Genomic DNA, 13,115 nt, shown 5'->3' with positions numbered 1-13,115 from the left:
GTGCAACATATAGAGGGTTTTATTATTAAGTAGATTATGAATACAACTAGGGTGCCAGAAATGGCTCACCCTTCAAAGAATTTCCTTGGCAGCAATACCTCTATCTGGAGACAGATATTCTGGTTGATCAGCAACCGAATGAGTAATCCCACAATGACTCTGACTGTTTCTTGTGTTGGACAGCGAAAGCTGCTCCACGCATTCCTCTGCAACTGCGTCACCCTCTTTGGAACTGCATCACCCTCTCTGGCTTTGTGTCAGCAAATCAGCTCTCATTTTGTCCCTCTGAATCACCTTTGTGCAGCTTCTGAAGCTCACTGCGTCCTCTGTTATTGATTTGGGGTAACATCAAATGTGCTCTAGCCATAAAAATTGGTGGAGAGGCTAAAGCACATGAGATCTCCAAGGACCATAAATGGTCTGGGGAAATTCCGCCCAGTTAGAGAGATATTAAAATAATTAATATTTTTAATGGGTTCCTAAGTCTAAACTTAGGAAAATAAAAATATTAATGGGTATTAATATAAAATTGGGTGAGAAGGTTCTAAATGACATGGATCAAGTCAAATTTAATCTTAACTGTTGATTAGAGATTTAATCTCTGCCATTGAAGACTCAACATATGAAGTATAAGAGGAGGCTTGAGGGTCAGTTGGAGATACACCAAGGTTCATCAGTCAGTTCGATTTTCTGGAGCGAGGTTTACTGAGAGAAATCTAACCAGTGATCAGAGTTGCAGCGAGGGACAGTGAGTGCATAGCATAGAGGCAGAGGTAGTGCCGAAGGACCAGTGCAGAGGCAGAGAAGGCTACGTAGAGCCAACAGAAGCCACGCAGAGAGCCAGAGGGATTGCGCAGAGGCTACCATGGCCTGTGTGAGTGACGCAGAGGGCCAGGGAGCCTGCGAAGAGCATCAGAAGGCTAACGGAGAGCCTCAAAGAGGCGTTGGAGAGATTTTCGTGGAGCAGACTTACTGAATATTTGCTTCCGAAGAGAGGTATTACTGCTAGATTGATTTCTCTGTTGGGTGAGCTAGTTTGGCACCTAGTTATATTCAAGAAAAGTTGCTTAATAATAAAACCCTCAGAACTGCTACACCGGTTTTCTTGCATTGGGTTTTTTTGGGGACGATTGTCCTAAAATAATGGTGTCCCTTGTGTGTTTGTCTATTTCTTTTAGTTGATGGTCTGTAAATGGTTGAGACTGCATTTGTGTTTTTTTTTTTTTTTCAGTATTTATATGGTTAAATAACTTGTTAAAGAATAAAACAAGTAGGTGAAATAAACCAGATAGTGCAGGAATATTTCTAACGGGTTAGACTTAGAAATTTCAACATGCATCAGACTCTACGGCCTCTGTGTCAACTTCTTTGGCCCTTTGCGCTGGCCTCCTTAGCCTCTACATCAACCCTTGCTGCCTCTGCGTCAGCCCTCCTAGGATCTGCGTTGCCTCTTTTGGCACTTTGTTGCCTCTTTGATATGTATCCTTTAGCCTTGGATCGAAATCCCTTGCTGAACTGCCCCTCGCTGCAACTGATCAGTCACTCGATTTCCTCAGCAAACCCTGCCCCAGAAAATCAAATTCTTGATCTCTCTTGGTGTGTCTCCAACTGACCTTCAAGCCTCCTCTTATACTTTTCCTGTTGACGATTCAACGGTCGAGATTAAGTCCCTAATCAATGGCTAAGATTAGATCTAGCTAGATCCTCGTCACTTAGAAAATTTTTTGCCCATTTTATATTAATACACATTGATATTTTTATTTTCCTAAGTTTAGACTTATGAACCCATTAAAAATATTAATTATTTTAATATCTCTTCATCCAGGTGGAATTTCTCCAAATGATCTTTGGGTCTTGGAGGTTTCATGTGCCTTAGCCTCTCCACCAAATTTCATGGCTAGAGCACATCCGATGCTACCAAAAATCAACATAAATTATATCCATCCCAATGATCTGTAACTCCTCTTTTCAAAAATCTTCCATTAACATCTTAGGCAACAATGCCACCACTTGTGCACTGAGATCTGCACATACATGACAAAAAAATTTAGTCTACTGTAATTTTCAAGCATACATTTAGGACTATGGCTAAAACCAAAGGAAAATCCTCCTACAATACCAGGGCTTCTTGTTGGATGACGTTTGCGCTTGTTGTTGGTTGTGGTGGATGAGACGGGAAATAGGGAGGATGTTCTTGCTGAGGAGGAATTAAATCGTGGGACAGCTTGAATATGCAGAGAGTTGTTGCGAAAAGGTAGTGTGCGGAGCTTTCACTGTGCGGAAAGCTCCATACAAGAAAAGGTCCGCACTTGTGTGCAACTTCACTATGTGGGAAGCTTCGCACATCCCTCGCTGCCAGTTGTGATAAGTTTAGATGAATTTCCCGCGGGAAAATAATTAATTTTAAAGGATTTTGTATTTCACACGTAATCTGTTAACCTTGAATAAATGATGCAAGTTCTTACTAGACCTCTCAACCCACTTTAAATGATTGTATGTAAAACATTTCACCAAAATTAACGATATGCCAAAAGAGCTTGCGCAAATAACAGAATAAAGAATGTCAATTTAGTTTAAATGCATGCATGTCCTTTGTCATGTCCCTTCCCAAATGGATTTGTAATAGGTTATGGTCTCTCTCCAATTTTGTATAAAATTTTGATAAGTAAGGACCCAAGCAATTTTGACTTAGGGACTTAGGAGAAATGAAGGATGGATTAATTTGCTAGTGGAAGGTGGGGGCCACCCACGTGGGAAAACGCATTGGGCAATTCGAATTGCCTTGGAGGGGAAATCGTATGGCTTGTGGAGGGGCCCACATGAGGAAAAGGAAGGCCCACGAAGTTATAAGGAGGAAGAGATCCTCAATTGAGCATTCATCCATACTTTCACATCGAATTCACTTGTTGTTTGCTCGAGCTACTTAGCTGAGTCAACTGGTTGTTTAGCCATGAGTCTCTCATGCGGGAGATTCAACCTTACCTTCGGGAGACCACAAGTGCCACCCTAGGAAGGCATTTTCAAAGGACCTTGAGGAGCACTGGGGAGGATTCATAGCAGCACACTTAGCCCACAAACCAACAGTGCGTATTTCTTGGCCACGCAAAGAGGGGAACACGCAGTGGTGATCAGGGGTTCATCTGGGCAGCACTTGCCAGAGAAACTTGGAGAGTTGGAGTATATCAGGAGTTCAGCCTTGGGGAGGAGTTTTGGAGTAGGTCGGTGTAGCATTTGAGCAGTTCGAAACTCAGCCTTGGAGAATTGCGTAGAGGGCCAAACTGGGCATCACGTGGGCATTGAGGGAGAGAGCCACAACACCGTAATCAGATCAGAGAAGGGTGGAAATTCACAAGGGATAACATCTCAGTGGTTTGAGGCAGTTTTAGAGAACTTTCTCAATACCTTTCAGATAGATTGAGTTTGTCAGCTTGAGGAGGAGGACAGGCTCCTTGGGGATTAAATTTTAGGGCTCTGAACTAGGCCAAACCCTTCTTGGGTTTTGGTGGGTTTTGGCTGAGGATCCAAGAGCTGAAGTTTCAAAATTTTCTGAGCAAGGGAAGTAGTGATTCCAACACTTCCTTTCCAGCAGACAGGGTGATTTTCGGGGCAACATGGATCAGTTCTGGAGCAGCAGTTGGGCAGCCCTTAGATCATCAGTTGCTCACTTGGGTTTTGTCATGCTTGCCCTTGGAGACAAGCCCAAGTGCACCATTCCATTCACTGTTGTATTTGCCCAAGATGATTTAATAAAATGGCTCAGAAGTTCTCTATTTCTAGCGTTTTCATGGGTGTTTGGTGATTGCATCTCATTTCTGATTGTTGGTTTGTCTGCTTGCTTTGTTTATCACTGAATTCCCTAGTTAGGAACATTACATCCTTTCCTTAAATGTGCCTCATTTCAAATTAAGTCTGAGATAATTTATCCAATGAAACCTGCTTTGCTTGTGTGGAAAAGCAATGCGTAGATCTTTCACTATGGAAATGGAGGAAGCCTGTGCGGGGGAGACTTGTGTAGAGGAAGCGTGTGTAGAGGTGGCTATGCAGAGAAAGTGTGTGCGGAGGTGGCTATGCGGAGGAAGTGTGTGCAGAGACGAAAGCATTTAATTAGTGGTAGAGGCAGGGACTATGTTGCGTTGCAGCTATTACCCTTGTTTTTAATGCAAGCGCCTCATGCAAATCATTGTGATATTTCTTTAGCCTTATCTACCTTATTCTATCAATTTCAATGTTCTTTTCATGCTATTTTCAATTTTCCAGCTAGGAATATATATCCTAAGAAGCATATCTTAGGTAGAAAAGTACAAAAAGAATAATGTATTACCTCTCTATATAGGCCTTCCTTATTATTATTAATGCAAACTGCTCAGAAAATCATTGTGGTGTCGCTTCGGCCTTACCCATACTATTGAGTTTAATTTGTTTGATTCTATCCTAGATTTTCCAGGTAGGAATATATACTCTAAGAAGCATATCTTTGGCAGAAGAGCATGAAAAGAAGAGGAGCATGATAAATCAACTGGATTCTACAAGCTTCTCAAAGTTGGATAAGATCATCTAAGCAGTATTCTTTTTTCTTTGGTTCTCAACTTGATATGCTAAGAAGCGTATCTTAGGCAGAAGAGCATGAAAAGAAGGGGAGCATGATAAATCAATTGGATTATGCAAGCTTCTCAAAGTTGAATGAGATCATCTAAGCAGTATCCCTTTTCTTTCTTTCTCAACTTGATATCACATAATGTGGTTTTTCCTTAAGTGGCTCCTACTTACTACGTGTTTATAAGCTACGAGAGACCTCATAAGTGCTTAGCAGTGCTCGATTTATGTATGCATAATGTTGGAAAAGAGCAAATGAAAGATTTAATATGACATGTCTAACATTTAAATATGACATAAGTATTAATAACATATTATTGAGTGCTATTAGTGGAATGATTTCCTCTATTCATATAAGTCGCATTCTGCACTCACAAATAAAAAGAGATCTTCTAATGTGTTTCTTTATTATAGAAATTCATTATTGAGTGCTATTAGTGGAATGATTTCCTCTATTCATATAAGTCGCATTCTGCACTCACAAATAAAAAGAGATCTTCTGATGTGTTTCTTTATTATAGAAATTCATCTACTTAGGAGAACCATTTTGTTTGTATATTTTGTCCATTTTTTCCCTCCATTAGGGAATAGCTTTATACATTTTTTCCATTAATAATTATTACATAATTCATATTCGTGAACATGACACCTCAAAATTATACAAATATACTTAATTCCATGGCAATCATAGATATTATCTATCTTACAAAGATATTCCTAATGACATGGGACACCAAAATTTTAACCTAGCCACCATATTTAGGACAAATGAACTAATATATGTTAGAAGGAACACTTCAGATGATTCAGATATTTCATAACTTGAGTATCTGATGTGGCATTGCACAGGTTCCACCAAAGCAAGGAGAACTACCAAAATCTTATGACAAAGTTGATGTATGATAAGCAGCTTGACAGTGGCAACGGAACTCTTCTCCATCTCTGTCATGATGTTATTGACCAAGAAGTGGGTAAAATTAAAAAATGTTACTATGATTTTAAGATATTAAGATAATGCACAATATTGACATAGATGACAGACAATTTTAGTTTTAAGGAGAGTGACTTTCTATATTAATTTGGAAAGGTTGTAGTACTAAACTTCTTCAGAACTGGTTGTTCGTATTTTTGGCCACTTACTGTGGCATGCACAGGTGAAAGAAGTGATCATATCTTTGCTCATTTTGATGAGACATGGAAAGACTTCAATAGAGGTAGGAGTTCACTTCGAGTTTATAAGGCTTTTTTTGATACCATATTTAGATAATTGCTGCTTATACTTGTCACCATTATTGTATTTGGAAAAAGGAGTATTTCCAGCTAGGTTACATTGTTGTTTTTTCCTGTCAATAGGACCTTAATTGCTCGTGTGAGGAGCTCCTCGAGTCAGAGTTTGGTGAGAAATGTCATTTTGATGTGGTTGATACAATAAAGAAACTAGAGAAATTGGGAATTGTTTTACGGGTAAGAGTCTTAGTTTCTTTAAAAGCAAATTCTAGCTGTTGTACTTTAAGTATTGCTAATACTCTTCGTTCTATAGATAATTTGCTTTATGGCATAGCTTGAAATTTAATGTATTCAAAATTGATTTTGTGTTGATTATGAAGTGTTGAGTTCAATGCTAAGAATTTGATGAATTTTATTTTAGTTTATTTCACAATGGGTATACTTATCTCGTATCAAGGATGGGAATTGTTATTACAAAATCTAGCACCTCAGTGCAAAGCCTCACTAAGCAATCTAGATGAGAGCAATGATGGGCGAGTTACCACTGTCACCTCAACAGCTACTCCCTTACTTTCTGTGGTTCGATACAATCCCCTCATGGGAGGCTTCCCGGGTGGATTTAAGGGATTAAGTAATCTTAAGCTAAATACCACCTAAGGGTTCTACTACAAGATTCACCCAAGGACAAGTATTCAATGGTTAGGGTTTCGAGTGATTTAAGGTAAAATTTCAGAGGGAGTTCAAAGGTCCCTATGGCTAAATCTAGAGGGTTTAGTTTGACCAATAGAGGCTCAAATAGGTTCTCAAACACATGCAAATAAAAAAGTACACCTTTTTGTTATAAACTAGGGGTTGAATCAACAATTTACAGCATGCAGCTATTTTATAACAACAATAAGAAAATAATCCCAAAATCAATAATAAGCAAGTGTAAAATTAGGGTTGATCAATGAGCAAACAAGGAAATAAATTACAACAATATTTAACGGAGAAGGAAAAATGGACCTCCCCCACTCTCTGCCCCCCACTACTTTGAGCCTTGTAATTATGTTCCAAGCAGGAGCATGCTCCCTACCAATTTGGGAGTGTAACATTCCCAAGGACACTCTCAAGGCCAAGGAACGCATTCCCATGGGTGCTCCCTGATGCTAATGTTAAATTCTTAAAGTAAAAGGATGAAAAGGAATGATAAAGTTTTGAGAGTGGTTCCAACCTCATCAAACTTCATATCTAGGAAACAAAATTTCATATCCCATTCAAAATTTAGTAGAATTAACATTTTTAGGATTTCAATATCAATGAGATGGCGAAATTTCATTGGACTCTGTCATGTATGAGGGTATTGTGAAAATTCGGAAACCTGAATCCTATGGCAGCAATTGGAAATTATTAACCTAAATGTTATTTTAATTAACAATTTATTTACTGTTTTCTACAGCGAAAATTCAATAACTCACACCGCAACCTACACAAATAAAATTGCGGAAGAATAAACATTGGAAGAAATGCTAACACGCACACATAAAATGACAGTTATGTTTGGACCAATGTCCCCGGAAAAACCCAACTTGGGAAAACTTGTGCAATAGTGAGGGTTTTATTTATTATGCAGTAGTGAAATTTGAGTACATCTATGGCTGCCCAATTGGCTATCCAAACAACAAGAAAATATGAGCAAAATACTGAAGGGAATTAACCTTCTCACACAAGAAATATTTGGCTGGACTTTCCCTATCAAAAACTCAGCCACCTGGAGCACTGCATTAGCCTCTACGCTGCTCTGCGTAGCTGGCTGGACAGATTACTTCAGGATGGGGACAAATGAAGTCGTTTTGCCTCTAGATGCTGAGAAAACCATCTCTCCGACTCTCTAGGACTCCTTCTCGACCTTTGGAATTCAGAACGATTTTTCTTCTCTCCAAATTGAACTACCTTGCTGAAGAAATTGCACTGCCCTCAGCGCTGCCTCTTTGGGATAATTCGGCTCCCTTGCTGCTGCCTCTCCAGATCTGGAAAAGCTTTTCTCCAGATCACTATCTCTGCCCCTCACTCATTGCTTCGATCTCATTGGCTCTCTCTCCGATAACTGACTGCTGCTACTCTGGAAATCGACCTGCTCATGAAATTGAACTGCTCAAGTGTTTTCTCCAAGTGCCCATCAACTTCTTCTTATAATCCTCTGTTGGGACTCCAATGGCCAAGATTAAATCTTAATCAATGGGCTAGGATTAAATAAAAGTCGATCCGTGTGAGTTTCTAGATCATTCACACCTTGAATTAATTAATTTTGATTAATTAGTCATATTCCCTAAGTTTAGACTTAAGAAATATTTAAAAGCTTACTAATAATCTAATTAAGTCACTTCTAGACGAAATTTCTAGAAACGATTTCTGGGTTTTCGAGATCTCTTTTATCCTAGCCTCTCCACAAAATTTCAAGGCTAGAACACATTTGATTCTACAAAAGGTAACACTCCCTCTTAGCGAGGAATGTGTTCTAGTCCTCTACTGCACATCTGGTGACATCACCTTGTCTCTGCATCATCTCCTATCACACTGTTGATGTCTGGCTGCTGCTGCCCACCAACCACTGCGCAACTCTGATATGTGTTGCATTTTTGCTGCTATTGGCCCTGCTGAACTGCTACCAACACTGCATCTGCACTGCAACTCCCTCTTATCTGTTGTTGTTGCAACTCCAACAACTACAACTGAGAAGCACCCTAAATACTGAATCAACTGTGATCAATATGATGCATATGTCTCTCGAGTCTTGACTGCTACTAGCTACTGCTTCGTCTACTGAAGACACGGCATTGCTGCTGACTCTGTACTATGCCAACTGTACTGTTGCCAACTTTGCACTGTGCTCCCCAACATCCGACTGCTAATAGTCTGCAACTGTCACTTGGCCTCTGATTGTATCTACTGCCATTGATCCATCTTGCTACTGAATATTGTGGGCCCTCATAGTAGGTATTGATCCATGAGGTGGACCTCCTCAAGGATCCTACCCATCTGTAGCGTTGTAGGGCTACAGAAACAAATCTCCCCACCTCACTCCTAGAGGTATGTCAACAAACATGGCGAAGTCTTCCTCTAGCCTGAAGGATAGCTTATTAATCTTGACATGAGCTACCGCCTGGTCCTACTTCTCCTCTTTGTCCTACACTGGGTACTGTTGTGACCGTGCTCACCACATCTGAAGCACTTGACCTTCGATAGGTCCTTCTTCTTCTTTCTCTGCTCCCCCTGTCCCTGATTGGGACCCTTAGATGCAAGGGCCACATTCACCTCCTCCTTCGCCTGCTTCAATCCACTGCTGCCACTAATGGAGCTCTTCAATAGAGCTCGTCTCAACTCCTGCTACTACAAGTCATCCCACATCTTGTCCCACTTTGATAACTTGTCTTTGCCCAATATGCTTTGGACAAAGACCTGCCAGTCCTTGGAGACACTATTGAGTGTCATTTTCACATGCTCTGTAGGTTGAGGCATTGCCCCAACAGCTGACAACTGGTCCCAGATTATTGATTTTTGTGTAGCTTGGGACGTACTCCAAGACCTGGTGTTCGAGGGTTGGAGGTCAAAGCGCCAAAAATGGGCTTGTGGGCTTGAGGTCCAAGCTTGGGGGTTTTGCACCCATCGTGATTTGGGCCAAAACCGTGATGGAGGTATGACATGTGATGGATGAGGATGATAGTGCTCGACAATACGATTCAAACGCATTGAGAATCGTTCAAATCCACATTGGCGTTAGAGAGAAATGAATTTTTGAAGTTGACAAGGTAATTATTGGTTTTCAAGTCATGTAGGCTTGATGTAAAATTTGTCCAATAGATGGGTCTACTCATCAATTCGTTGGGCCTTCATATGTGTATAAATATGAGGTGAATGGATGTGTTTCAGAGCATCCAAATAGAGAAACGCATATCTTGAGAACAACTTGTGGAGGAGAGGGATATCTCTGTTTTGAGGCCGTAGCAAGAGAGGCTAGGGCAACAAGGTTGGAGGTCTATTTCAAGGGTTGAACAGGTGTCCAAAGGCTGCTGTAGGAGGCTGAGTATGCTTGCAGGTAGGTCGAGGCTTTAAGGGATGAACGTAGGTTTGTTTGGAGGCTAACAGATGGGCTGTCACATTGTTTGAAGGGTGTCGTGAGCAACAGTAGTGTTGTGTGGTAGGCCGCAGGCCATACCACTACAACAAGGTTAGCGTGGGCAGTTTTGAGGGTTGTTTTGTGCCCTTACCTTCAGCGTGGAGGAGTATCTCTCCTTGCCTAGACCGCAGTTTTTGGAGGACTGTTCGAGGACTATTGAGAGGAGTTTAGGGCTGCAACAGTATGCCAAAGTGCCCTAACTAGAATAGTCAAGAACAAAAAATGACAAGCAGATTTGGAGCAGTGTTAGAGGTGTGTTGGGTCAAGGATATTGACCAGTGTTTGGATCGTGATAAGGCAGCCTGTGGAAGTCAAGGAGGAGGGGCAGATCTGGTGATTAGATGCCCTATACTAGTGATAGATTCCACAGTGATTGAGCAACAGTAGATTGTTGTGCATTGGGTCAAAGTGTTGACCATTTCTTGGGTCAATTTGTGGGCTGCTTGTAGGAGGCGTTAGGAGTTGTTTGGAGGACCCCACTTGGATAGTTGGGAGGCTTACCAAGCAGCCAAGGTGACAGCAGGCACATCAGATTGGAAGGCAAGAGGACAACAACAACGTGTGTTGCAGATGGACCCATGTATGATGGATTGATGGTGTCCTAGGCGAGGACAGATTGATATGCCCAGATTTGTGCAATAGCTCCTTTGTTGTAGAAGTAGAGGGCAGATTGGAGAAGTCTGTGGGAAGCCATGTGTAAGGGTCTCCCAAGTGTGGGGATGCCCTAACTAGGTGCATATGCTATAGCGTGGAATTGGTCTCTCGTGGACTAATGGAGGGAAGCGTGAGAGAAGACCAAGTGTGGACGTGATTGGGCACTTATGGGTTGTTGGAGGACAACATGATAGTGTCCAAGATGGAGCCCGGTGAGCAACACCTTGAAGAACAAAGGTAGTTGCGAGAGAGGCAGTTGTTGAGCTCAAGGGTTGACGAAACAGAGGAGCAGTTGTCAAGCTTGAGACTTATGTGTGGAGAAGGACTTATATAGCAGATGATGGGCAATCCTCCTAGGCCGTGTTCATTGTGGGAGATGGACATCTTGCACTGATAGGTGGCAGCCCTCTGAGCCCTATGTTGGTCTTCATCGGAGCAGTGCAGGAAGACAATAGTGGGCTAAAGTCCCTGAGTAGTTGAGGAGCAGCAATGTATAGATCGAGAGTTGTTCACAAGTGGAGTTGTGAACAACTCGACGGGAGTCTCGATGTGTTGTGGCCTTGAAGGACGAAGGCACAACTAGAGATCAGATTGGATAGCGAAGATTCAATGGCTAGATCAACTTGGAGCATTGATAGAGGCAGGAGCTGCAGATCAGGAGCCGCAGGACTGGGTAGGTACAGGGTACGACCAAGGCAGCTGTGAGGAGATCTACATCAGCTAGACGATCAAAGTATACTGTTGAGGGCAGATTGGTTGTTGATGGACTAACACCAAGCCCCAATTTTGTATCTTGTACTAAGGGCCATTATCCCTGGTGTTGTCTCTCCTAGAGACAACCTTGGATTGCTTACAAGACCAGTGCTGGAGCACATCTAAATTCCATGTATCTCATATGATCCTCAAGAAACCGAAGGCATCATATGCATCTTCTACACATAGTAATTACAAATATACAAATATACACATAACAACATGGGTTGGTTCCTTCATACAAGGATATAAGCCGTGTATTTCTGGTATCCTTTCACATATACAACTCAAAAGAATAAGGCAAAAACAAGTGGAGGCCGAGTAATCAAGGACTTACAGTTTAATCAGATTTTGCAGAATAATGAAAGAAGAGAAAGAGAATAATAACTCATCACATAGAGCTTGAAACATCAAGAGTTCTATACTTATTTGAGTTAAAGATAGACAGGTGGATGTAAGAAGAGTGAATGCTATGATTTCAGGAAGCGCACATTTAAAGATATAATCTCAGACTTGCATACAGGCATATGTATTAACTAGTTAACACCAATGAATCTGTAAGAATATAAGAGATATTTCTGGCAGCTACAATTGCTTGAAATCAGAGAGGAAGTGCGAACATAATGGAAGTTTAACAGAGAAACAACATACTGTAATACTCGAACATGGGAATCACCACTGTTTCATTCATATTAAGAAAGATGTAGATTTGGAATCCATACAACTTCAGAAGCACATATAGTTTTTTCATAGAATTCAAAACCTTTCTTCAATGTTTCTTCCTCCCTTTTATAATGAGAGGGAGGGTAAGAAAATTAGTTACAGAAATATCTTCAAGTGGAAATTTACAGCTGTCAGTATGAATGGCTGTCTCAGCGTAAATCCTCTAACTATTACAGCAGGGAGATTCCTTTCTTGAAAGCAAAACAAAATAACAATACAGTGATCAAAACAACAAAACAAAATTAATCCATCGCAACTGAAATGATGGTTTCTGGAAATATCTTCATGCCACTCTTCTTTGCTGGCCTTTGGTCCTGGCGTGTTCCTGCTAAGTCATGGTTAATCCTCTCTCGGCCGGTTTCGGGTCACTCTCAGTCTTTAACAGCTGCCAACTCATATGCCTTTTTAACTTTCTGTTAGATAATATTGGTGCCCTGAAAAGTTTGGTGTCGTGTTTCATGGAGTATCAGGAGCCTTTCGAACATTGGCCTTTTAACACAGGAACATCATGAAATAGGCGAGCCCGACTACCCTTTACGCCCTTGGGAATACAACCCCCTTCCGCTTCTTCTTTTATGTGATTGAGGGCTTGAACCGAGCACTTAGTCCTTTGGGTGCTAAGGCTTTCAATTGTCGCACGGGGGCCTTTTCCTTTGTTACTTGAAAAACCTTTAATAACCCCTTACATCGCATCGGCCGATAACCCGGACGCAAGAACCTTATGAAATACAGCCTATGGAACATTGCATCCGGGGGCACCTTTTTCTTATTACAGTCACAATCCCACATCCGGCGCTAAATACACTTTCCCTTAAGTTTTTTTGCTAAGCAGTTGCGATCATCGATATGCGGGATGACATCATCTTTGCCACGTGTCACCCTGTGAGTGGTGACACGTGTCACCTGGAAATGGCCCCATAGGACCCCTGAAAACGCCGAAACCGAGTGACACGTGTCCACCTGCCACATCAACATCCGTACTACCACATGTCCTCCGTATTGCCTGTTG

At 41.4% G+C, this 13,115-nt stretch overlaps 1 protein-coding gene across 2 annotated transcripts in view; it reads left to right on the top strand.

The window, feature by feature from the left end:
- Positions 1–13,115, top strand: part of LOC149203910 (uncharacterized) — a 455,652-nt gene that overhangs the window by 330,539 nt on the left and 111,998 nt on the right. For both annotated transcript variants that reach the window (XM_089403606.1, XM_089403605.1), the window contains exons 12-14: positions 5,443–5,560; positions 5,748–5,807; positions 5,947–6,057. In XM_089403606.1, the coding sequence (XP_089259732.1) occupies positions 5,443–5,560; positions 5,748–5,807; positions 5,947–6,057 (289 nt within the window). The remainder of the gene's footprint in view (positions 1–5,442; positions 5,561–5,747; positions 5,808–5,946; positions 6,058–13,115) is intronic.

The sequence above is a fragment of the Pinus tabuliformis genome, chromosome 2_1 (genome assembly GCF_031772625.1).
Source record: "Pinus tabuliformis cultivar Carrire ecotype Pingquan chromosome 2_1, CPIR1, whole genome shotgun sequence".
NCBI lineage: Eukaryota > Viridiplantae > Streptophyta > Pinopsida > Pinales > Pinaceae > Pinus > Pinus tabuliformis.
This window is presented reverse-complemented; position numbering and strand designations above follow the sequence as displayed.